The sequence below is a fragment of the Podarcis liolepis genome (genome assembly GCF_965112155.1).
Source record: "Podarcis liolepis genome assembly, chromosome: 1".
Taxonomy (NCBI): Eukaryota; Metazoa; Chordata; class Lepidosauria; order Squamata; family Lacertidae; genus Podarcis; species Podarcis liolepis.
This window is the reverse complement of record NC_139554.1, coordinates 22,385,407-22,411,995: the sequence shown is the minus strand read 5'-3', so window position 1 is coordinate 22,411,995 and position 26,589 is coordinate 22,385,407. Positions and strand designations below refer to the sequence as shown.

The 26,589-nt window shown below is 42.9% G+C and overlaps 3 protein-coding genes across 4 annotated transcripts in view; 2 read left to right on the top strand and 1 right to left on the bottom strand.

Moving 5' to 3' along the window:
- CHGA (chromogranin A) overlaps window positions 1–10,080 on the top strand; it is a 33,256-nt gene extending 23,176 nt beyond the window's left edge. Inside the window, exons 7-9 of one of the 2 annotated variants that reach the window (XR_014525901.1) lie at window positions 94–548; window positions 4,967–5,727; window positions 5,971–10,080. Coding sequence is in view for 1 of the 2 variants with exons in the window: in XM_083502464.1 (XP_083358590.1) it covers window positions 94–548; window positions 3,414–3,524; window positions 4,967–5,050 (650 nt within the window). In the remaining variant the exon portion in view is untranslated. Of the gene's footprint in view, window positions 1–93; window positions 549–3,413; window positions 3,525–4,966; window positions 5,728–5,970 lie in introns of those variants that run through there. The other variant, XM_083502464.1, reaches the window with a different exon arrangement.
- Window positions 1–26,589, top strand: part of LOC310706715 (endogenous retrovirus group 3 member 1 Env polyprotein-like) — an 874,531-nt gene that overhangs the window by 198,798 nt on the left and 649,144 nt on the right. The window lies entirely within an intron of this gene.
- Window positions 11,413–26,589, bottom strand: part of ITPK1 (inositol-tetrakisphosphate 1-kinase) — a 133,387-nt gene continuing 118,210 nt past the window's right edge. Inside the window, exons 5-10 of the mRNA XM_083503168.1 lie at window positions 24,548–24,646; window positions 23,772–23,812; window positions 22,076–22,241; window positions 21,335–21,402; window positions 18,910–19,072; window positions 11,413–14,434 (exon numbers count right to left, since the gene is read on the bottom strand). Coding sequence (XP_083359294.1) covers window positions 14,115–14,434; window positions 18,910–19,072; window positions 21,335–21,402; window positions 22,076–22,241; window positions 23,772–23,812; window positions 24,548–24,646 — 857 coding nt within the window. The 3' untranslated portion in view covers window positions 11,413–14,114. The remainder of the gene's footprint in view (window positions 14,435–18,909; window positions 19,073–21,334; window positions 21,403–22,075; window positions 22,242–23,771; window positions 23,813–24,547; window positions 24,647–26,589) is intronic.

Below are 26,589 nucleotides of genomic sequence, written 5' to 3'. Positions count from 1 at the left end.
CGTCTATTGCTTTATACTCCTATGTATGACCTGCATTTTATTTAGCCAAAGCAAACCATTAAACTATGTTCATTTTGTTCAATTTCCTCTTAGATAACCAAGATGCTAAAGAGTTTGATCGGGATGGACAGCCTTCAGAAGAACAAGAGAAATTCCGTAGTACAAAGGGAGGAAGGCATCACACGTCTCGAGATGAAAGAATGCAGGATGAGGACACCTCCCACGCCAGGGATACTGAAAGTGAGGAAGTGGAAGAGGACCCCTCCAAAGGTTTAGAAGATGCCAAGAGATGGAACAAAATGGACGAGCTGGCTAAACAACTGAGCACTACAAAGAGGGCGGAGGAAAGCGAGAGCAACGAAGACCCAGACAGGTCCATGAAACTGGCTCTCAGATCCCGCAAGCAGGACTTCCGTACCTCTGAAGAGGACATGAGGAGAGCGCAGAAGCATCATTCCAAAGAGGAGAGCAGCGAAGGAGCCTTCCCACTTGCTGCTCTGCCTGAGGAAAAGAAGGATGAAGAAGGAAGCGCTAACAGGAGAACAGAGGTAAGACTCCCCTATCTGCAATGACCAGTCTGAGAATAGGGCTGCATACACACCATGTGACTGAAGCACATGGCTTGCCCCAAAGAATCCTGGGAAGTGTCGTTTAAGGGTGCTGGGAATTATAGCTTTGGGGGGGGGGGAGTAAACTACAGTTGCCAGGATGTTTGTGTATATGCTGCCTGGGTGTGTTGAGTTCTAGAAGAGGATGGAGTGAGTTTTCTGGCTTAGGAAATTGCTTCTTACAATAGCTATTTTGTCCCACACTCCAGGGGCAGTGCTACTTGGGTCTGGGCTTCCTTTGGAGAAGACACTTTCTGGGAGACTCATGGCAGCTCTTACTTTATTTACAAAGATTCATATGCATTTCTACCTAGGGCTTTTAGTGCCTATGAGCTACCCTGGAAGGCGGACCTCGCCATTTAAAATCATTATGTCATAAAGTACAGTTAAAGATATATTTATCTTTAAAGATATACGAAACATAAAAAATTGCAACAGCAGAAATACTTCATCTTTGAAGTAGATACCTAGCAGGCACAAAAGCCTGCCAGAGCAAGAACATAAGGGCCAGCTGGATTAGGCCAAAGGCTTATTTAGTTCTCAAAGTAGCCAACCAGTTACCTATGGGAAGCCAACAAACAGGACCTGAAGCACATGTGATCCCCAGCAACTGGTACTGAGAGGCACATTGCCCCTGACTCTGGAGGTGCCTTCCTCAAACTCCCTATTTCCCAAACCGTCTCCCTTTGGTCAGAGCTGCATCCCTAGTAGAAGTGGGGGCAGTGGCGTAGCGTGGGGGGTGCCAAGGGTGCCAGCCGCACCGGGCGCAACATCTGGGGGGGCGCGAGTCCAGAGGGAAGGGACAAGTTTCTTCCTCCGCCGGGCTCCCCGCAGCCACCGCCAGCCTTGCGCCCTAGCGTGCGCGCGCCCGCCGCCGCCACTGCGGCTGCGCTCCACTCACTGCTCGCAGGAGGAGCAGCCGCTGCAGCAGCGCCGACGCCGCCACCGACGCCCAGCCGGCACGGGCAGCCTCCGCACCCCGACGCGCCGCCGGGCCTCACCACGCCCTGCGCACCCCAAAAACCTCCGAGAGGAAGCCGGTGGGCGGGCGAGGCCCGGCTAAGCCTCTCGCCAGCGGGTTAAGGGGCTTTCGGTTTTAAAAGGATTAGCTTGGGAAGGGGCGGGGGGGGGGCTGCTCGCCGGCAAGCACCTGCTCCGCGTTTCCAAAGGCGCTCGCCATCCGAGGGACACGGAGCGCTTGCAAGGAACGGGCTCCGTGGAGCAGATTAGGAAGAGATCCCTTCCCTGGCAGGCCGCCGGCTTCGCCAGCTGTTTCCCATTCACGATCAGGAGGAACTTCAGGCTGCTTTTAGCTTTGGTAGAGGGAATCTAAGCAAGGGGATGGAGCTGGTGCCCTGAGGAAAGGCGGCAGCATTGGGTTTGTTTTTAGTTTAGAGAAAAGGCAAGCAAGAGGCGACAGGAGAGAAGCCTGCAAAACTAAGGCATGGCAAGGAGAGAGTGGACAGAGTGGAAAGTTTTTATCCCTCTCTCTGTACAATATAACTCGTGGGCATCCAGTGAAGCTGAACGTTGGAACAGTGGCGTAGCGTGGGGGGTGCCAAGGGTGCCGGCCGCACCGGGTGCAACATGGGGGGGGCGCGCTCGCACACGGGTGCTAAAATCCACGGGTTAGGGGGCGCAAATTACTTGCCTTGCCCCGGGTGCTGACAACCCACGCTACGCCACTGAGTGGGGGGGCCTGTTCTCCTGTACCTTCAGCAGTACAGAATTGAGGTTTCTGAAAGTGCAACACTGATCAATTGATTTTAAGCATCTTTACCCTGCTTTTCAGCCAGAGTAGCTTACAAATGCCAACAATAAGACAGTCCCTGCACTCAGTTTTACAACCCAAAAAGCGTGACTCCAAAGGAAACGTGGGTGGCGCTGTGGGTTAAACCACAGAGCCTAGGACTTGCCGATCAGAAGGTTGGTGGTTCGAATCCCCATGACGGGGTGAGCTCCCGTTGCTCGGTCCCTGCTCCTGCCAAGCTAGCAGTTCGAAAGCACGTCAAACTGAAAGTAGATAAACAGCGGGAAGGTAAACAGTATTTCCGTGCGCTGCTCTGGTTCGCCAGAAGCGGCTTAGTCATGCTGGCCACATGACCCGGAAGCTGTACGGCGGCTCCCTCGGCCAATAAAGCGAGATGAGCGCCGCAACCCCAGAGTCGCCCGCAACTGGACCTAATGGTCAGGGGTCCCTCTACCTTCACCTTTACCAAAGGAAAGGGAGGATGGGAACACTTGTTAGAGAATTCTTGCAATGACTGGCTTTCAATGACCAAATCTTTGAAAAGAGATTGAGGAGAGAAGGACTCAAAAGTTGCTGGTCTCTTAGCTAAGCCCATGCAAAAGCCCTGTGAGCCCCTTTCCGCCTCTACTGTAGCCTGATTGAGTGGCAGGAAGGAGCCTCAACTGGTGTATCTCATCCTTGCATGGCAAACTGTATCCCTAAAATCTCTTCTGCAAAGAAGGTACCTGAGCTTCCTTTGTATTGCTTTGCGTCTGATAACTGGGATCCCTAATAGCCAGCAGAAACAGGTCAACTTACTTGGCCACCAAACTGAGAGGCTATTCCCTTTCTTCCATCTACAGATGTGGGGAATCTTTGGCCTCTCCCCAGATGTTGCCAAATGGCAACACCCCTCACTCCATGCTTGCTGTGGCTGATGTGAGTTGTTGTTCATCAACATCTGGAAGGTTCAAAGTTCCCCGTGACTGATCCGCAGCTCCACACTGCCTTGTTGTTCAGGATTTCAGTTTGTTCCTTTCACACACACACACACACACAAATCACTGTGTTTTCAGGGAATTGCCAAGACACTGATGAGACACCAGGGAGGCCACCAGAAAACCATGACGACGGTTGCTCAGGTGCCAGTAGCAGAGCAAAAGCCCTCATCGCCAGCTCAGCAAAAAGTAAGGGAGAGAGAGGGGGGAAAGAACAGCACACCTGCCCATGTTCGTTAGGAGGAGAAAGAAATATGATACCAGTGAGATTGTTCAAACACATAAGAGAAGCGTGTGTACACACACACACACACACACACACACACACACACACACAAATACATTAACACCAGTTACCTGGCTTGCAACTCACGGCAAAACATTTTGCAACCCTTGATCGTTTTCAGCGCTCTCTCCTGTTTTACAATCATCTGAGACCACATGGCACACATCTCTTTGTCAGGGTAAACTTCTCAGCCACCTTAGGGGTGCAATTGGTGCCGTAAGATGCTGCGAGCGACCTTGGTGTCAAAATACTCATTGTGCTTAATGCACGGCATGTGACAGCGGCTGTTTTCTCTCTAGGCGTTTGGATTTTCACCAGGACCACGGGACATTTGGAAGAGAGACTTAGCAGAGATGGAGAAATTTGGCGCAGTTCACCTTACACAGCTAACTTTTTGAAATTCACACTTCTTCATATGTTCTTGCAAAAGAACAGAAAATGGCCATTTTGTTCCACAAACAAAGTGTCTCCTGTGATGCTACAAAGTCTTCCTTTCGGTTACATTAACTGGCTGCTCTCCAGGAGATTCTAAGCACTTTGATTAAATGGGCAGGGTTGAGTTCCTCAGCAGCTAACATATTTCTAGCCAACTCACTGATATTATCCAGAGACATATGACAGCCTTTAGGGTTGTTTTTTAAATAATACCATTCCTGTTGTTCAGGGATGGGGAACGTGTGATCCTCCAATACTGTTGGATAACAATTCCTATCATCCTTGAATATTGGCCATGCTGATTGGGAATATTGGGAGGTGGAGTCTAATAACACCTGGAAGGTTGCAAGTTCCCCATTCTTGTTATATCAAGTGCAGGCACAGTAGCTCATAGGATCAGGCAGGATAAAGATCCGACATAGGCGAGAATGACATGCACTATTGGTTCTGCTGATGGCTGATTCCAGATTTAATTTAATGCAGAATATAGCAAACAACAGGCCTTTCAGTTCATCCCCCCCATTTATTAATTTTTAAATTTTAAGTATTTAAATTAAATTAATGTATTAATTTGTTATAATAAATTATATTAAATCAAATATTTTTAATAATTAAGTTAAAATGTTTAATTTAATTAAAATTAAAATGGTTACAAAGTGGTTTATAAAAAGGATACAGACTTAGTAAAAACAAGCAAACTACTTGTGCAATAAGTGCATGTAAAACCCAAGAATCCAGCAAAAAAAGGGCAGTCCATTGCAAAATACATTCTTCTATATTTTTTCCAAAGTCTTTACAGCCACTCTAAAAGCAGATAGTTCTGTCTGCAGAGTTTCACAGCTGTGGAGCAATTTCTTCCAGCCCTGAAATAACCCTTCATGTGGTCTCTTTCCCCTCTTTTCTTTTATAGGACCAAGAACTGGAGAGTTTGGCAGCAATAGAAGCAGAGCTGGAGAAAGTGGCCCACAAGCTGCATGCCCTGCGAAGGGGTTGACACTTTTATAACACACGCCATGAGCAAGAAGCCAGAAATTTTAACTCACCCTTTAAACACTGCAATTTAATGTCTCTGTGTGTGGTTTTTGTTTTTTAAAAAGATGAAAGTAATAATAATGGAGAAAGTGCATTTTACATAGGAAGAAAAAACAACAACATCGATTTCTCTCTCTATGGTAGTCATGCTTTCCATTCACATTTGCTTGTTGTTTGATTTCATGCTTGCTTCACTGGCTTGTAACTTTTGGATTACAGGATCACAAGCAGTATGGCTTACTCATGTATTTTCTGTTGATTAAAAGGGATCGTTTTGTCATTTCCCACCTTACTTTTTTCCTTTTCCTTTTTGTCCATTTCTTTTTTAAAAAAAGAAAAAGCCATGACAGCTTTCTAGAATGTTTAACTTGTACCATTAGGTTTTACTGGATAAAAGAACTTGCAATAACTTGTTAATCTTTTGATTCAAAGACGAGAATTCTGACTGTAATATATTCTATATAAAAATTAAGGACGAAAATAAACACACAACGTTGGGCTCCTTCCTTCGTCTCTCACAGCTGCATCCTAACAACCCCCAGAGCAGCGCTTCTCAAGTATGTAGATCTCTGGGGTGGGCGGGGGCAACTTGAGTGAAATATATTCTACTTGTATTTCTTTTACAATATAACTACAGTGGTACCTCGGGTTACATACGCTTCAGGTTACATACGCTTCAGGTTACAGGCTCCGCTAACCCAGAAATAGTGCTTCTGGTTAAGAACTTTGCTTCAGGATAAGAACAGAAATCGGGCTCCAGCGGCACAGCGGCAGCGGGAGGCCCCATTAGCTAAAGTGGTGCTTCAGGTTAAGAACAGTTTCAGGTTAAGAACGGACCTCCAGAATGAATTAAGTACTTAACCCGAGGTACCACTGTAAAAGAAATACAATATAAAAATACAAAAGTATGCTGCGTTCGGAAGGCAAGATCCTGTGCAGCTTATTACATGATCTGCACATCATCGTGGGGGCAGAGTTTTTAGCATTCTCTCATGAAGAGTGGGGCCTACAAGACACGGGCACAGTACATGGTGTGGTTAAGGGTGCTGTTCATTTCCATTAAATTTGATGTCAAATGTACTCCGTGCTATTGCCATTCATCCTCAGTTCAAGGCAGGTTTATTTTAGCGCGCAAATGCACACACACACACCAAGTGCAGTTGGAGAAATGGGGAGAAAACTGGACTTGCCATTCCGGCTTCTGGTTTTATCCCAGAATGACCCTATTTCCCCTGCCAGTGTTGCTGCTGAGGTCGGGGAGAAGGATGACCCAGCTCGTCCTGAGGCGGCGGCAAGGGAGCATCTTGTTGCCTCTCCATGGCCTCCTCATGTTATTATTATTTACTGAATTTATATACCGCCCTATACCCCGTGGTCTCAGGGCGGTTCACAGTTGCTGGAGAGCGAGTCAGGAGGAGAGGCTTCGCTTCCACCACACAGGCCCAGCTCTTTGTGATGAACTGACTCTGGCAAAAGGAAAGGGCTACCCAAGTGGAAGAAAGATTTGTCCTCCTACTAGGAAATGCTCTTTGGGATGGGATATCAGGCCAGTCAGGACCTGGAACTCTACAAAGCAGCAGGTTAGGATATGTTCAGTTTAAACTGCACTGGGATTGTAAATCTGGATATGAAAGTTGTTGTGTGCTTTTGTAAAAAAAGACCAGTCTTATGGAATAAAATCTCACCCAGGTCCTGAACCCCAACCCAGCTATCTTGAACCATTAAAAAGAGTGCAGGAGAAGGTGGTTTAATAAGGCATTTATTTTAATAATGTGTTTGGAAAAGGACAGTGTTGTACCCAAAGCAGACACAGAAACAACAGGTGATACTTAAGTGCATTTTACTCTCGTTAAAAAAAAAAAAAATCTGTCACAGGTGTTTGGCAAATAAAGACAAAAATGGGATAAACTGCTATTGAAATCAACAACATAAGCAAGAGTTGAGAAGCACCATATTATTATTGAGAAGAATGTCAGACATGCAGTACATGTAAAAAAGCCATGGAGCTAATATTTTTGGTTTTTAAAGAAGCCCAGATGTTTTTCTTATATCTAATCTATCTATCTATCTATCTATCTATCTATCTATCTATCTATCTAACATGTATGTATGCATGTATGTATATATAATATATACATATTCAAATTAAATACAAAACCATTTAGTTTTTAATGAAAGTAATTTTGTGAATGGGAACATAACAATCACAACACTCACACTTGCTAACACTACAGAAAGTGGCAGAGAATTGTGAATGTTCTTTTGCAACCTTGGAAGGAGGAAGATGGCCCCGAATGAGGCGAGCTTTGAACTGGGAACACTAAATGTCAAGCATGCCTTAAAAAACCAAAACCCACAATTCCTGATTCATCAAACAAAAGATGTGAAATCCCAATTACTGGCAAAGATTAGTCCAGTTTAATGGGGTCTTTATTGGGGATCTCACTCAAAAGGGTGCACTTGAGCCACGTTTATAAACACTGAGGAAGGCAGGGATCTAAAGAAATAAATAATTTTTAAAATACATCTAGTATAGATTTTCATTTTTACAGCAGACTTTTCTTTTCTTTACAAAAGAGATGAAGACCTCTTATCATTCATATACAGCCTCAAATATAGAAGTCACTATTTTATACTTACATATTTGCAAGGTTCAGATACTACACAAATCTCTTCACACCCTGAAATGTTGTATCAGGAAGTTACTGTGCAAGCAGGGGAAGAGGAACGTGAAATGCTAAAAAGGAAGACGGGATTCCTCTCCCCAACACACACACCAACACACAGAAATTTCACTAGCTTTGCTCATTAGAAATTAAGACAAGCCTTTTTGCCGCCTTTTTTTTTTAAAGGCAGGAATTAAACTGAATTAATAAACACTCAAGAGTTTGATTTTCAAGTCATCCATAAGTCAATTATGCTGTTAAGCCCAGTGTACAAAAAACAGCAGATCCAAGGGACGGGACTCTCTGATGTATCTAGCAAACACAGGCTCTAGCCTAAGAAAACTTGCACCCCTATATATTTAGTAGTGTTTGAGGTGCCACAAAACAATGTTATTGTTCCTGGACTGTTCCAATTTAGGTGGCAGGTGAGTTTGCTTCACTGACTGCTCTGCCATATAAAAAAACAGAACGCTTCCAGGCAGGCAGGGAGGTGGCAGCGAAAGGGATTTTCACCTAGGCAGCCCCTTAATAATCCAGCTTTCTATGTACCTACAAACCTGCTGCCTGAAGCAGTTCAGTCCAGAAGAGTTTTAGCGCATGACCTTTTTGCTGCTCTCCCCCAGGGAAAACTGCTCTTTAGCGCTCAGTCGGAGCAAATGGCAATTTTGGTCTTCTCCCGATTGATGTTTGCTCCGATTTAGCAAGGGTTTTCCCTGGAGAAGGAGCAGAGCAAGGGGGGAAACTGTTCAGACTCATGACTAGAAAGGGCTGGGCGAGTGGGAAACGTCTTAGATCCATGCTCTCTAGGTATTGGACACAAGCCCTGGGTGAAAGAAGGAAAGTTCATATGGATATTACTAAGAACAGGAATTGTTGGTCAAACGTGTGCTTTTGATCACAGGGGCTAAAAAAGCAGCAAGAAAAGACTCAGCGGCTTTGAAATAGCAGTGCTCAAGTCGTGCTACAGGTTGTTATGTAGAAATTATGTTTTTTTAAAAAGCGACAGCTCCTCATAAAAGCTGAGTTTTAATATTAAAGCTGCGAGGTTAAATTATTTACCTGCCCAATGAAGTAACATTTTGCTTGACTAAGATACCCCTAATATTTTTAATACAAGTAGTTAAAATTGCAGATTGAAAGCATAGTAATAACAGAAGAATTCCTTCTCTTAAGAAATTAGGAATGTCGCGTCTAAACTGATGCCTGATGCACACATGCATGATTAATTAAAAATAAAGCTTTTTTGATAGGTGGAATGATAGAATCATGGAAAGGACCCTACAAATCGTCTAGCCCAACCTCCTGCAATGCAGGAAAATGTGCCCATATAGGTATCAAACCCATTACCGTGGCATTATTAGCAACATGCTTTTTTTAAATCTGCAAATCGATTTAATTAAGAACCAATGAACTAAAACTCATGATTAAACCAACCAAGACGGATGACAGACGTAGTTTTTATTGATTAAATGGCCAGCATCCACCACCACTTGACAACATTTCCCAATCACACAAGAATGCTTTTGAAATCAAGTGTCAACCAGGGTGTGATGGGTGCATGGGGGGAATAACAGAGGGGTAAACTCTTGTAGTTTTCAGTCAGCCACGACAATAATAATAAATCAGGTCTATGGATAACGTAGCCCCATGTAACTCCAATGGCTGATTTCTTTAAAGTACAGTTCAGTGCCATGAATAATTTACATAAATTAGGCTATAACATTACAGCAGATTCTGAGAAATTCTTTACTCTTGACTTATTTTGCACACTACTGGGAGAGCATGGCAGCGCTCATGGCAATGGCATTACATTCACACTGAAAGAGCTAGGTTTTATATACGTTTATTTCTAGAAGGAAGGGCTTTTCAGAACTGGGGGGCGAAGCTGAATGGGCTGTGGATTTATGCCCAAGTGCACTCTGAAATCTGTCAATCCATATGCACACAAAACACTAGCGTGAATGTCTTCTTTCTGTTCATACAAGGATGGGCAAAGCACCTGTTTCTGTAATACAACAAAAGCCCGGTGGTTGCCTTCTGACAGGGCCTTATTTTAAGCGTGACATTGCTAAGTGCACACAAACATGAACATTCTCAGACAGTCCGAGAATTCTTTGCAACTTCTGTTAAAGATGTATCTACTGAACAGCAGCAGCAGCTGTTCAGTTAGCTGTTCCCCTTGCCAAAGGTATAGATGTTAACCCTTGGTCCTGTCCCACTGGTGGCTGCGATTGCCTTTCACTTTAAATTAAAGCAACATTTATGCATAAATGCGTAAATTTCCCCTTCCCCAAATTTACAAATGTTTGAAGAACAGTAGCAAGACTATTCCAGGGCTTGGGTGTATCCATGACAGCTCTGGTGCTAGCCAATAGGTAACCAACACTGGCCTTTCCTTGTTCCAACTGAACAAGGAAAACCTGCAGGACGATAGCCCTATTCAGGCATTAGTTCTCTCTGTGCATAAAGAAACAAGTGACTCAGTGCATGCTGACAAACTGTACCCCTTCCAAAGCATCACAATTACCGTGTTTAGAGCACTCCACAAGCAAAATCTGCAGCGGGGAGCCTCCTCTACCAATCATTTTCAGCATTTAGATCCCTGGTTATATGCTGGAGTGGGACAGCACTTGACAGCAAGCTCCCACTCACATTTGTTTATGCATTCAGTAAAAACGGTGCCCCAATAAGGTGTGTGTGTTTTCCAGAAGACAGAAAAATGTACAGCTGTTTTCACCCTATGTATGACAAGGAATATCACGCATACTTTCAGACTGTTAAGGACACACACCAAACTGGCACTGGAAACTAAAATCTGGAAGCACATCAAATATGGGTTCAAGAGTTTTGATGCTCCTGTGGCCCATAGATGAAAAGTTCATTTTATACTGATGTAGCTTTATTTTTTAATAACATTTGCTCATTGCTCTGCAATTTGCAACAGCACACCCTTACTTCCCCAGCACTTGTGTGAATTAGTTGCATTCCTTTTTCATGCCATATGGAAAAACTGATGCAGAGAAGCTGGAGGAATTCGTTTTCTGCAGAATCCACTGCAAACTGGTTATCCTTTGGAGTTTGCAATTCTCCAGATTTTGAGATATGAGATCTCAGCTCAAAAAAAACAACATATGAAAATGCTTTTTTAAAAAGTGTATTTTAGTATTATGTAAGTTTAGAAATGCACACACACACTGATGTAAAAAACATGTTCAAATATGTATTTTGTGATAAAATACATATTTAAAAATAATTCTTGTGTGGTTTAAAACAAAAATCATTGATTCATGCGGACATGGGAACAGGCTTATGAATGAACATGTGTGAAATTGACACAGACCAGAGTTGGACTGATCCACCATCCTTAGTTTGACCCAAGATACTGACAGGCAAATGTCATACTAACAGAACTACAACTTACTTGCTGATCAAGCCAGTTGTTAATACCATCTTGTTACAGAATATTTGTAGGATATGAAACTTCAATAAACTTCAGTTATAGCCATGGGAGGAAAGAGGCTGGTAACCTATTTGGCTATGAAACTTAAGTTAGGTTCTATTGGTAGTCAAGATTTGGACTGCATTTTTGTGTTAAAACTTCAAAGAAATTACAAAATTTATTAAATAATCATTTTTAAACAAATATTAAAATGCACAATTATATTTCAGTAGTTTATTTTGGAGAAATGAAGCAGTGCAAAATAGGCCAACCACAATTTAGAAGGCAGCCGCGAAAATAATTCCTTGCTTATTATTAAATCTAGCAAACAGCATAAATACACTGTAATTGGATCCAATACTCAGATTCATGTAAACATTGTTAGTTTTGAAATGTTTCCCCATTACTAAACCAGACCAAATAGACCCTTCTTCCAGCTTGCTCATCCCTTAACTCAAATTTAATATTGCCACTTCAATTTTTTTAAAAAGGTGGGGGGAAGTAATAATTAAAAACACTCCGTAAGCCAGTGATACCACAGTACCGCGATATATATCATGGTAGACTGCTTGCTCCCTGAGGACCTCTGTGGCAAGAACCCATGACTCTTCCTGCTGCTCACAGCCCATAATGGTAAGTAAAGCAAAGTTTGTGACAGTACATCACATTGCTGGTTTCCCGACTCATGTCAACAGCAGCCAATGAGGTGGGCACAGGGTTTGCAACACTCAACATGATAACATCACAAACCTTGTATTACTGAACATTACAGGCAGAGAAGGAGGGGAGAATCAGTTGCTTTCAGTGATGCTTCTCACCAAGATTAAAAGGGTTTTGGAGAAATATGTTCTGTTTGCATTCATTTATTTATTTTTACATCACAAACTTTGAAAAGGCTTCCTGCAACAGGAAGAAAATCCACGTTTGACCTACTTTTCACTCCCGCCCCAAATGCATGTTTTTAAAAAATGCACAGGCAAATCCATACAATTTGTTTTGATGCCTCCACAACGGCTGACATGGGAGGAAGATAATTATTTAGGATTGCTGTGGCCTAAATTTCGTACGGAAAGCGCTAGCAGTCTCTCGTGGAAAATAGTTTACAAAGGTTAGCCTCTTTCAGAGGGTGTGGCGTGGCTAATTAAGTTTATTACTTTCTTGTGGCATTCTATAACGGAGTTTATAAATGAAACCCAAACATATAAGTAAAGTTAGCATTCTCTCCCCAACCCACCCCCTGCTGCCCTCTAATACCAACACTTATAAACCTTTCTCCAAAAAACACACCCCTAAGGTTGGGCAGGGTAAACACTTGTCAAGTCTCCAAAGTGTGTGGTCATTCTCCCACTCTGGCTCTTCCCGTGCCCCAAAATTCATCAATTGCTCCCCGTTACTCTTTCTTTATTGCATATCCAAACATTCTTGGGACCAATGGGGGGGGGGTCCTTAAGGACAGTTCATATTCTTTTAGCGTTAACAGTACATCAAAGCAACGTGTGACATGTGAAGTGGCTGGCAGACATGCATGATGGACATGCTCCGTTCCCCTGAAAACCATGTGTGCTGGGAGAGAAAAGACATGTACAGCCTGGGCCACAGGCTGGCTTGCATGCACACATATCCTCTTACCATGCACTCACCATGTGTGAACTGGCCTACGGAGCTACAATCCATGTAAATGTTCACTCGCTCCACTGGTATCTAAGCCCGATATAAGACCTTACTAGCGTTTCCTTAATTAAACGACTTAGTGATTGTTTCAAAAAGGAAGAAGCCCACAATCTCACCAACAATGCCATCTCAACATCCTGGCCAGCTCCATTAATTTTGGTTTAAGATTTGGAACTGGACAATGGCGGACAAAATTTCTGGCAGGAGATGGTGCGTTGAAAGGAACTGTGTGCTGAAAGAGTTTAAGGTGCACTTTTGCTTTGTAACCAGGTCCTAAGGTATAAGCAGGCTGTGAAATAAGTTATAGATTCTATAACATTGCCCTAATGACGCTATTCCGGTGACAACGAGAGGAGGTGAGGAAAGAGAGAGACAGCCAAACACAAAGAGTGATTGGGTTGGGTGGGTAGTGTAATGAAAGTTGCCACCCGTTGTTGGTTTTTTGTACAAGTTCTGCCTGTTGAGTAAAACGAATGATGGGGAGTAGTGGTCACAAAACTAGTTGACCCTTTGCAGTCTCAGGATCAGCAAAGCAGCAAGAAAATTTAAAAAGGCCTGGTTGAAAAGGATTGTCCCAGATTATTCCTGTGCCAAATACAGGAACATTCATATACGCCAAAGGAACAAGTGGCAGTGTTGTGTCGCCCTACGCCAATAAGAAATGTACTGGGAAAACAGACTGTTCACACTTGCCAAGTACATAATTTTCTTATGAGAAAAGGGGGAACATTTTGCAACTGGCCCTAACATTAGCGCCCACCAAACCAAAACTAATTATGGGCATGTAGGTTGTGCCCTAGTCCCGAATCCTTGAAAAGCACCCATGGGCATTCGTGCTAAACTCTTTGGACTGGTCTGGGAAGGAGTCACGAAGAACTGGCATGTGCAAATTTTCAAATACAATCCTTATCGATTCTGTGAAGTTCATCCTTGAAATTCTGGTCATTAATAATCACAAAGAGGAAAGGAGTGGGGGGACAGAGACCCCACCCTCCAACATTAAGATCTAGTGTTTAAGACACACACACACACACACACACACACACACACACACACACGTATGTGTAAACTCACTACAAATCTACAATAGGAATCTGATGAAGTGGACCCAGATCACTAATTTTGTTTTTCATTTCCAAAATCACACTGAACCGAGAGAGATTTGTTTCATTTCGTAGTTGCATTACCAACCATCCTGCTCTGATCCTGGGGCCTATAGAGTTTTTTCTTAGTCCATGGCACTGATTGGGTTATTGAGAGGAAGCTTTCGTTGCCAACGTAGCAACGCAGTGTTGCTGGAAGCTAGGAGACACTGCGGAGTTGCAGCCTAGTCTCTGGTGTTGAAGCTTCATGGAGCTGTTGGTCTCGCTCTCCACAATCCAGGAGTCTTTGCCTGCCAGGCTCCGGCAGCCCATGCTAGCACAGCATGTCCGCTCTCCCGCTAGGCTGTTGCTCTGCTCCGTCAGGTGCTTGCTGCGACTTAGCTGCGACACCTCCGGTGATTGCCCCTGCAGGATGGTAGCTATGTGATTCAGGAGGTCTGTGAAGAACTCCGAGACACCCTCATAACCTGAAAAGGGAATGCGAAAGAGGAAGAGTCAGGCATGGATGTCTTCCTATTAGACTAGCTCTTTCTGTAAGTTCTTCCCATTCTTCTTCTCACCCTGTATCAGGGACTGGACAGAGGAGGAATGGTGGAGACCACCTCCCCGTTCTCCTGAACCTTCCAGAGAAGAGGAAGACAGTATAGATTCACAACAGTGGTTTGATGAAGGTCACAGCTCAGAGGTAGATGAAGAGCAGAGTAGGGCAATAATGGGAGAGGAGGAGGAGGGGGGGGAAGCAGACGCGGAGCAGCTGGCTGACACATTATCACTAGAAAGCATTCCAGACCCCCCTTCTCCCAGAACCTGGTGAGCATTGAAAGTAGGTGAGCAAAAGCGCTCATAGGCAAATGGCCTTAAGTGGCCACCGTAAGGTGGGTAGTGCTGTTGACAATTGTGGAGGGGGGGGAGTTTACTCGGAGCAACGACATTACTACAAGAGGCTACATTTCTAAGCCTCTCTCTGTGAATACTGAATAAAAGTCCTTGGTAAGAGCTTCCGTGTCTTTCTATTCAGCCTACCTTGGGGGGGGGGGGTCGGTTTCCCTGATACCTGACACCCTGCAACACACAGGGACAACAGCTTAAGAAGTGATTATTTATGGGGGAGGCTTCCGGTTCTGCTCTGCCTTAATGGAGGCAGTCCCCACGGCAGCGGGAGATCACAGGCGAAGGAAAAACAAGGATGATTGAGGGCAAATGATCCTTGTAAATCCCCCCCCCCAGGGATGGGGGGGGGGAGACTTCACTCACAGTTCATCTTGGTACCTGGCTCTTGTTCCGGCATGGAATGCGAGAGGCAGGGAGGCGCTGGGTGCAAAAGCACATTGCCTGGTGAAAACCCTCCAACGCCACCATTAAGAAACAGATTATTAATTCTGTTTCACCATTAATTCTCCTGTTAATTAGAGCTTAATTGGACTAAAGTGCAGGGGCGTGCTAGAAGAGATGAGATCACAAATGCAGAACAAAGCAACTGCAAGGACTTTAAGGTTCAAATTTGAACAAACTTTATTGAATAAGACTTCATTTGGTGCAAAAATGGTGGGGGAGAGGGTAGCCTACGGTTTATTTATTTAAAGTTTTATTCTCTACATTTATGATTCAGCAACCCTCCTCTGAATGTTAGTTCAAATTATATTTGTACAAGTGAGGATGGAAGAAATTAGATTATAAATATGAATATAACATCAAATGGAACTGTGTATGTAAAAAAAAGGAAAAAGGGAGGGAAGCTCTATTTTGAAAAAGGTTTACGATGGAAACTTAAGAGCTGACTCTTCCCCATCCTTTATTATCTATGAAGTGAACTGAGCAACGCTAAGAGGACTGGGAATTTAATTTAATTGGAAGGGTAATCAACTGGAAGGAAGGATGAAAGTAGTCTGTGAGCTGCTAAGGAACTGATAAGGTTCTTTATTGAGTCATCTGCAGTTTGGCTGACCGCTCTTCTTGCCAGGATGAGCGGGGAAATGGTGGCAACAGTTTATTTACCAGGACAGAGAGACTTTTGCAGCTGTTGTTAAAGTGCAAAACAATGAAGCATGGGATGGAGCAATGGAGAAATTTCTGGAACAACAATGGGAAATCAGCTCTGCTCAAGGCATGATGGATAACAGCAACCCTTTCTGTGTTGTGAGAGAAGATGAAGCAGGGGACTAATTAGTAAGAGGAAGTGTTATGTTGTCTGTGAGAAGTCACATTGGTACATTTGAACATTGACTACCATCTCCCCCTTCCTACCAAGATGGCTTTGTGTCTTCTGAGTTTGAGGAGCATAGGTGCTTCTCTTGTATGGCTCAAGGGTTTAGTTCTCTAGAACTTCCCTCCAGAAGCATGGGAGAAGAGAATATTATGAAAATGATATACAGGTGGTACATGACCCCAGTCAAGCTTGCAAAAATTTATCACTTGCCCGACAATAAATGTTGGAAATGTAAAGAAACTGAAGGTACATTCTTTCACCTTTGGTGGATGTGCCCAAGGATTTTTTAAAGATATTTTATTAAGATTTTTTAAAGAGATACATAAGAACATATAAAAAATAAAAGAATACGAAACATAAAACAAAGAAAATAAAAAATACATAAAGAAAAAAAGAAAAAAAGAAAGACTAAACATTTTCCCCTTTAAAGTTCTAAATGTCTTAACCCTGTTTCTTGACTTCCCCACACCTCCCTTCCTTGTGTTCCTGTTTACCATCAAATTCAGCAAATCCCTATCCTCTTTCAAATCTCGTTATCTATTAAAATATTTAAGTAAGTCTTATTTCCAAACTTTCATCCCTATTACATTCCTTATTACATACTCATAACTTATTCACTAATGCCATATTATTTTATATCTCACATCATTTTAAGATTCATGGATTTTACATGGGATGTGCCCAAGGATTAAGGCTTTCTGGGAGATGATTTATAATGAAATGAAAAGTTATTTAAATATACCTTCCTGAAGAAACCAGAGGCCTTTCTCCTGGGCATAGTCGGCCAATTGGTGTTAAAGAAGGATAGAACTTTTTTTATGTACGCCACAACAGCAGCAAGAATACTTATTGCAAAGTACTGGAAGACACAAGATTTACCCACTCTGGAAGAATGACAGATGAAGGTGATGGAGTATATGGAATTGGCGGAAATGACTGGCAGAATCCGAGACCAGGGAGAAGAGTCGGTGGAAGAAGATTGGAAAAAGTTTAAAGACTATTTACAGAAATATTGTAAAATTAATGAATGTTAGAATGATGTTGGATAGAAGTTAAGTGGTTTTTAGCTGTAATACTATAAGGCAATATGAAAAATGGATTACTAATAGGTAAAAATTTAATGTCACAATATTTTAAGATTAAAGATTAGGATAAATAAAGAGGGGAAGGATTTGCTGAACTAACAAACTGAACTGGAATACAAAAAAGGGAGGCGCGAGGAGGTCCGGGAAACAAGCTAATGAAAAATAAGTAATGGAAAGATTGAGTTGTTTTTAACTGTTTTTTTATTTTGTATTTTTCTTTTTTCTTTTTTCATTTTGTAATATCTTGAAAATTTTAATAAATATCTTTAAAAAAAATAAAGGAAAAAAAAAAAACAGAAGCATGGGAGAAGAAATCAGTTACCCAGGTTAGTTGTCCCTTAACCCATTCCTGTTACATTCACACATGGAACTGAACCGAAGTATTCCTACATTCTTTTTCATTCTCTCAATGAAAGTTCCTGATGAAATGGGGATTCTATTTCACAAATCAAATCTTCCTTCCTTCCTTCCTTCCTTCCTTCCTTCCTTCCTTCCTGTATAATTCAGACCTACCAAGTGATGGAGGAGCATTTCACTGGGTCTGCAATTTTTAGCAATCTGAACTATTTCCTACCTTTCAGAGCAAATATATAATTATTCTTTGGATCTTGCAGTTTTCTGAAATCTGGATATGGTTCTCAGCTTATAAAACATCCTAAAAGGCACTTTTAAGGATAGAATACATTTGAAAACGAGTACAAGGAGATAAATAGTATGCAATATGGATTTTCATACAGATTACAACGTGACTGGAGGAGGGGAGAGCAGTAAAGTGTCTTTAGAGCACTTTAAGCACTAAAACATCTTAGCTGGAACAGCCCCCAAGTGTCTGATTGTGGAAGGAAGGGCAAAAAGCACATTTCCTCTCTAGAGGTGATGACATCGAGTGCCATAAAGCAAAGCAAATCTACCATGTTCCTAGCTGCAATATTTTAAAGTGAAATTCTTTTCCAGAGAATGATAAATCCTCATGACAGAATAAAGCAAACATGGGATAAAGTAGGGGAAACCTGGATATTTTTAGGCGCTATACTTAGCAAGAAATGTTAATCTAAATACAGGAAACATATCCTGAAATTGGTTTTTGTTGTGGTTAAGAGATTTCAATTCATAACACCAATTTCTCATTATCAATGAAACTCTGGTTTCTAGTTTACTGCTGTCCAAGTTTTCCCTCTCAACCTCCCGCCATCACAGTAGGAACACTGCAGGGAAGGTGAGTGCTGCTCCACTGTTTCCTGCAAAATCACAAAGTGCATGGACATTACATGCAAGTATAAGCATGACTGGGGAAGCTGATTGGGTCGCTTTCCAGAAACGTATATGCTGGTGTTAAAGAAGTATCTGTACTCACAGGTGATGTCCAACAAAGTCGTCCTGTTGACAAAAGGACTTCTGTTGCGCAACAAAACTTCCCCTCCCTCTCCTCTCGTGCGTCCCTCAAATCTGTTCTGGGTTCCTCCCCACCCCCAACATGTCACAGCAGATTTGGGGTGGGGAGAGGAGAGGAAAGGCAAGGCAAGTGCCATTGTGCAGTGGAAGTCCTTGGGCAAATAAGACCCCTGCAATGGGTATGCTGCAGAAGGTATTTTCCACATCCATCGTAATGTTTGCAGATGCTCTCATATGATATGTAGCAGCCTGCTCTTACCTGGGAATGCATTTATATCGATGACAGCATGCTGACCAGTCTGGTTGTTAATGATGATGTCAATCCCAAAGAGAGAAACACCCAGGGCTTGCCTCAGTGTCTTTGAGATTGCCCGAATGACGTCATCATTTGGCCTCTCAAACACACCTTCTATTTTATCTAGCTATAAAGGAGAGAGAGAGAGAGAGAGAGAGAGAGAGAGAGAGAGAGAGAGAAAGTTTAAAAACTGGAGTGTGTGTTTTGTCTCCAAGACAGTTTCCTATTTTACTGCTGGCAGATTTTTTTTATTTTTTAATCATTGATTAATGACAGCCATGGAAGAGTGTCTTGTGTTTTTTATAATACCCTATGGAAACTGCATTATATATTGCTTTCAGTTATGAGACTTTAGAAGAGGGAGGTAATAATAATAATAATAATAATAATAATAATAATAATAATAATAGTTTATTATTTATACCCCGCCCATCTGGCTGAGTTTCCCCAGCCACTCTGGGCGGCTCCCAATCAAGTGTTAAAAACAATGCAGCATTAAATATTAAAAACTTCCCTGAACAGGGCTGCCTTCAGATGTCTTCTGAATGTCAGGTAGTTGTTTATCTCTTTGACATCTGATGGGAGGGCGTTCCACAGGGCGGGCGCCACTACCGAGAAGGCCCTCTGTCTGGTTCCCTGTAACCTCACTTCTCGCAATGAGGGAACCACCAGAAGGCCCTCGGCGCTGGACCTCAGTGTCTGGGCTGAATGATGGGGGTGGAGACGCTCCTTCAGGTATACAGGACCGAGGCCATTTAGGGCTTTAAAGGTCAGCACCAACACTTTGAATCTGATGCTCATAGGATGACCTCAAAGCCACGCAATCATGGAAAAGTTACGATGGACTTAGTTACTCATGTAACTTTTCTAAAGGTTCAGGTGTAGTGCTTTAAGTGGTAAACATGCACCTGGGCTGTTAGCACTTCAAGGGAAAACAGCAACTACTAATACACCCTTATTTTAAACGACTTCTGAGTGCAAGATCAACCAACAAGCTGTATCCAACAGATTTCTTCTCCCTCCTACAAATTTTTGTATGCCCTAAAGGTCTGCCCCAAAACCCCTGAAGAAGATTTTGAGGGGCTGCTGGGGCAAGGAGAGGAAGGTGAAGAACCACTGAGCAAGCAATATCTGTCTTTTTGCACCATGGCAGCAGGGTGCTAGGACGGAAGTGGGCGGCACAGTGGTGGCAAGTCAGGTGGCACATCTCACTTCACCTCTAGCGGCCACATGGCTGCTGAATAGAGTAATGATAGACACCAAGTTGCACTCCAGATGTTGTTGGACTTCAACTCTCAGCAGGCTCAGCCAGGACAGCAATGGTCAGGGAGGCCGGGAGTCGTAGCCAAGTGAAACCACACTGGCTAGCCTTACAAATGGAGTTTAGGGCAGTGGGACCAACTAATTCACTCTTTTGTCCCATTTCCTACTGCGCAGCCAGTGCAAACCACATAGGATATTTAGGACACGAAAGTGACTAATCAAGAAAGGGTCTTATGGACTAGGAGAAAAACACGAATACAGGGGAACCTCGGTTATTGAGCATCTCGGAAGCCGAACGATTCGGAACCCAAACGCCGAAAACCCAGGAGTGAATGCTTCTGTTTTCAAACGCGCCTCGGAAGTCGAATGGCTTCTAAGGTGCGTTTCTCCATTTTCTCAATGGAATTCGCCGACCGCCCATTGCGCCTCGGTTGTCGAAGGTTTCGGAAGTCAAATGGTCTTCCAGAACAGATTACGTTTGACAACCGAGGTTCCGCTGCACATTTATCCTCCCATAAGTGACTGCAGAGGGAGTGGACCTTAAACTTCTCAGAGCTGAGGTGCACTGCTCAAATTGCTCCACTGTTTACTTTTTCCTTCTTATTAATTCAAAAGGACTGCATTATTACATCAAGTGTCAGGAAAACACTTTGTTGCACTGTAACCCATTCTCCATTAATCTCCTTCAGTCCACTTTTCAGGAGTGCTGTGGCGAATTACTACGTGTCCAGCACCCTGGTTTGGGGGGGGGGGGGCAACCACAGTGCATGCATCACATGCAGAAAATCCCAATCCATGGCATTTCCATTTAGTTATAAAAAGGAAGAAGAATAACTATCACGTGCTGAAAGGACTTCGCCCAAGACTCTGGCGGCCACTGCCAGTTACAGCAAACAACAGTCTGACTTGGTATAAAGTAAGTTTCCTACATTTCTGTGACATAAAAGGTGCAATTAAAACATTTCTTGGATGATTTTGATTTGCAACTTTGCTGTAGCAGCAGCCATTCCTAGAATAAACCAGGAAAGAATGGCTTTGGAATGGAGAGATTGTTGCAAAAAGGGGCCTTGAGATCTGTTTTGTTGCTTGAGTCACTGTATTCAGAAATAGGCCTTGTTATACTTACTGCTGTTAGGAGTGAAGAGGATTCTGGCTTTGATACGTTGTGGCTGTTGAAAAATATCGATTCTCGATCTGCAGCGTGTAATAGTAAGAAAAGCATAAAGGTTAAAACAGAATTCTGGAGCTAGTGATTTATAGGTGATTACTGTGCTGTACAGGTAGCAGAAAACCCTCCCTTCTGCATGCAAATCATTATTCTTGGCTCGTTAAGGGATTTGAATAGATAAATGCAACACCAGGGGGCAGTGTAACCCAGGAACTCTATGTGTCTTTGCGATATTTGCAACTTGTTTAGAAGTCCTGGGACTATTTTACATCATCCCTTCACTTGCACCAATCCAGAACGAGCACTGCAATACTTCACAACATAATGGACAGGGAGGTGGTACATTTGCTGCAAAAGGGAGGGGTCAGGAGCTTTTAATTAAATTGCTGTTTTGTTCTTGAAAAGAAAACTATTGGGGGGAGGCACTAGTGATGTCACAAACAGGTGCATGTGGCTCCTCACAACACTTGCAAAAGCAATGCACGTGCACACATACAATATGATGGGCTGTGTGATACATTTCCAACCAAAGGCTTCCCTTCAAACAAAGACATCTGGATTCCGTGTAACAGAATGAGAAAAAGCAGAACATCTACTGCAAAACAACAACAATGACAGACATGATTATCCATCATGACCTAAAGCCCAATTCTTGGGCCGTTCTGGCTTGCACCAAAAGTGCCATTCTCAGAGGTTTACCTGAAATGCCTGCTGAGAAGTTCTTCACAGACGGTCTCTTCACCACAGTGTATGACTCTCCAACCACAAAGACTTTGTATAGGACGGCGTTGTGGTTGATGAAGCTTTGGATCACACACGGAGGCTGGATAGCTTTCAGGCCTTCCTGGTTGAATATGATGGCCATCTGAAAAATGGAGAGGGGCAACCACATGTTCTTACAAGGACTTGCAATTAAGCGTAATTAACACACATTACGTGGCGTACAGGATCACTGTCGTACCAGTGGCTCCCTGCAGCAGTAACACAGATGCGCACATAATCATTTTTAAGTCTGGAGAAGGTGTGGCTTCCACTTTGCACCTTGGGTGTGTTCGTCATGCAAATTGCCAAGTGGATGAAGAGCCCACTTTGGCTGCCTTTACATTTAGTATTCAGATGAGTCAACGCAGAAAACAGCTTTCTGAATTATTTTATGCAGCGTTTGGTTTGGGGGTGGGGGGTGGGAAGGAGACTGAAAGAAACCAAAGATGCTTATCAGAGATCTCATACGAGCAAAAATAACATTTTAAACCTTTAATGAACAAGTATGGACTGACAATAAAACCTTTTATTTTAGCAGTTTTGGCATGACACAGCAATGAACCAATGGTCCGTATCCAGCTTTCTGGGCAGGGTCTGTGCGACTTCTGTTGAGCCACTGTTATGGTTTCTTTTGTACTGAGCAGTTGGGGACACTTTGCTGCCCCTGCCTATTCAAGCCGACAGCTAGCTTCTCACCTGCTGCGCTAACTTTAGAATCATGGAATCATAGAACCGAAGAGTTGCAAGGGACCCTGAGGATCTGTACTTTAAAAGTACAAAGTATAATTTAACACGAAAACTCTTTAAAAGCAAACCAATAGCCAGCCCACTGCATCTCTGAAGTCAGTGCCACTGCTTTGCTGAAGATTTGGGTTCAGAATTTAATTAAGGTCTTCTTAAGCTTTATTCCATACTTTTCCATCAGGTAACCCAAGAGCAACAAAGAGCATCCTTTTATCAGTGTGAGCTGCATGTGGATAACATGGGGACCTAAAGAGGCATTCCTATCAGTTGCTGCACAGGTATGAAGCTCTCTTTTTACAATGCCTGCCTGTCAATGCAGAGGCTGAATACCTTCCAGGTAGCTCAAGGTAAAGGGCTGGCATTTAGTGGTTGGAATTTTAAAAAATGTCTCTGTGCTAAATAGAATTAGATAGATAGAACTAAATAGAACTCTCTAATGTTAATTTGGAGAAGAACACTTCAATAATAGTATTTCATTAACTGAATATCAAGCGTTTATTAAATTGGCATGCGGAATGAGAAAACAGTTAACTGCGATGCCCAGTATGAGTTATGAGACTAATAATAATAATAATAATAATAATAATAATTTATACCCCGCCCTCCCCAGCCAAGACCGGGCTCAGGGCGGCTAACAACCAATAATAAAAACAAGTTGATTAAAATACAATTTAAAAAAACAAGATTAAAATACAACATTAAAACATTAAGATGCAGCCTTAGCAATGACTTCTGAATTTTTTTAAAAAAGAGAAGAACCTTCTCTACTTCTCCTTCAGATATATAAACAAAAATACCAATGGGGGCAGTTTCTCTCCTCCTTTTCTACTAGGACCCCCAACAAAGGCACTTTTTAATTTTTCATCAGGCAGAAGATGGAGATACTCACCTCATGCGAGTTGGTTCCATGGGCCACTCTTGTCTTACAGACTACACGAACAAAAAAGGAGAAATGCTAACTTTGAGTAAATAGGGTAGAACAAAACCAAAACACTCTTCACTGTGACTACCAGAGCCCTGCTGGGGGCAAGAGGGTCAGCACTGGTAACAGGCTGTGCTGGTACATTTTGGGGCCTAATGCAAAGGGATGGTTTTAACCTTTAAAGCACTAAGTGGACTGGGCCCAAATTTTTTGTTGGTCTGCCTGCAGCCCGCCCCAACCTGGCCACATGTTAAGATCAGCTTTGTGGGCCCTCCTGGTGTGTCCACCCACATGGTTTGTAAGATGAGTGGCCATGGGAAAAGGGACTTTCTCTATGGTGGCCACCACAGTTTTGGAATACCGTTCTCTCAATGCCACCAATATAATCAGGGACCCGAGTCTTTCACAATGACCCTGGAAAATCATTCCATACAATCCGGAAAGAATCAAACAATGGGGAAATCTGTTGCATCACACTGTGATGCTTGGTGAGAGCTTTCCTGCATACTATGTAGTGTACACAGCACACACACAGTAAATCAAAGACACACACATTAGTCTAGGGGTGGGGGAACGTTTTCCAGCCTAGGGGCCACATTCCATTCTGGACAACGTTTCGAGGGCCACAGCCAAGTACTGTTTCCAACCTTCTTTTCTGAGGTGTGCTGACTATCAGAATACATTTCAGGGGATAATACTCTAGTTGCCTATTATTAGGTGAAATGCAAAGTCTGTTGACGTACTGAATGGGAATGCAATTCCATTCTTCTCTATTTGCTGCAACGTGTCACCTCCACAAGCACTTGTCAACTCCATAAATGGTGGAGAACAGATCCTTTCATCTGAAAAACAAGTGGGGAGGGAACAGAGAGAGTAGATTGAAGAAGTTTGTCCGCATTGTTCAATTTCTGCCTCTTCTAAGGAACAGTTTTGAACCCAATATTTACAACATTCTCTTCCCTTTCCTCTTATGCCTGAAATCTGGAGGAGTTCACTTCATGCATGTAGCCCATAAAACCTTATGACACAATAGATTTGTTAGTCTTTAAGGTACTGCAGAACAAAGTGGCCTGCCTTGCATATCATGTCAGACTATAACATTTAACTATGGGCAATGCAAATGCACAACATTTGTTCTTGGCTTACCATTTGTGGTTTGTTTTGAGGAATCAAACCACGAGCACAAGTTTGGACGACACAACAAGCCAAAAGCTAGCTGCTTGTTGCTCCCAGCTCAGCAAAAATGCAGAAGAGCAAAGTGGGGACATTTGGGCAGTGAGCACCAATATGCTTCTCACTCACATTTAGCCACTGCTAACCACTGACTATGGTTTAATGTAGAGGTGGCAGCAGGCCCAGATTAAAGCAACTGGACGTCCTAAGCTAGGATAGTTTGGGAGGCCCAAACTTAATAGCATATGATCATGAGAAACAAAATCTTGTTCTCTTCTTTATCTATGCAATGAAACTAGAAGATTGCTGAAATTTTAGCATTGATAAAAAGCCTACTGTATTTTTAAAAATAAATTTATAATCTTTAATAAGTTTACAAAAGTATGGAAGTAATGAAAACATTCACACAGAACATTCATAGGGGAATCATAGCTACGCTGTAACATTACACTACATACAAAGTCGGAACAGTTACTTTCAAGTTATTTTGGATGCAAATGTATCAATTATATCATTAAAATCAGTAAGTCGCAGTTCATCATTTTCTATGCAGAGCATGCTTAGATCAGACAACCAATCTCAGGACATTGTTGACCGTAAATTATTCTTTATCCTTCTTAGTCTAGAAAATGATCTTTTGCCAGTACAGTTTGTGACCATTAAACAGAGGAACAATCTGAAAATTGTTTCCACATTGGGAAAAGCTGTCCAAATTTTCTCCAGGAATATTATTTGATACATATCTTGGTGGTGAGCTTGTTTAACGCACAGGTGGAAGTGCAAGAGATCATGGACTAGACTAACCTCAGCATCCTTTGGATACTCTTGCATCAGCATCTCAAACACCATTGTGAATCTGTTCCTTGGCTGTTTGCAGGTTCACCAAAAATGGAAAATTGCCAGCTGCACTCCTATGCACAGTTGCTGTTCTGTCTAGGTTGACTTCAAGGCCATCCAGGACAGGGATAAATGAATTCACCCTAAACATGTCTCTTAGAGAAAGTCTGTCTAAGGCAGTGATGGCCAAACTTGGCCCTCCATCTGTTTTTTTGGACTACAACTCCCATCATCCCTAGCTAACAGAACCAGTGGTCAGGGATGATGGGAACTGTAGTCCTAAAACAGCTGGAGGGCCAAGTTTGGCCATCACTGGGTTCAGGTGCTGTCTCATCATTGTTCCCCTGCCCCCCGGTACTCACTGCCTTCTTTTCACAGATTCGTACTCTACATCTGAAGAAGAAGAGTTTGGATTTGATATCCCGCCTTTCACTCCCTTTAAGGAGTCTCAAAGCGGCTAACATTCTCCTTTCCCTTCCTCCCCCACAACAAACACTCTGTGAGGTGAGTGGTGCTGAGAGACTTCAAAGAAGTGTGACTGGCCCAAGGTCACCCAGCAGCTGCATGTGGAGGAGCGGAGACGCGAACCCGGTTTCCCAGATTACGAGACTACCGCTCTTAACCACTACACCACACTGGCTCTCAATTTACCCTATCTCAATTTATCTGGTAGAGTAAATTTTGCTTGCTGTTCGATTTCATCAAAATTAGCCTGAATGTTTGATACAGACTGCAATAGTGAGCTGTAAATATCTGCACATGAGCTCATTTTGCA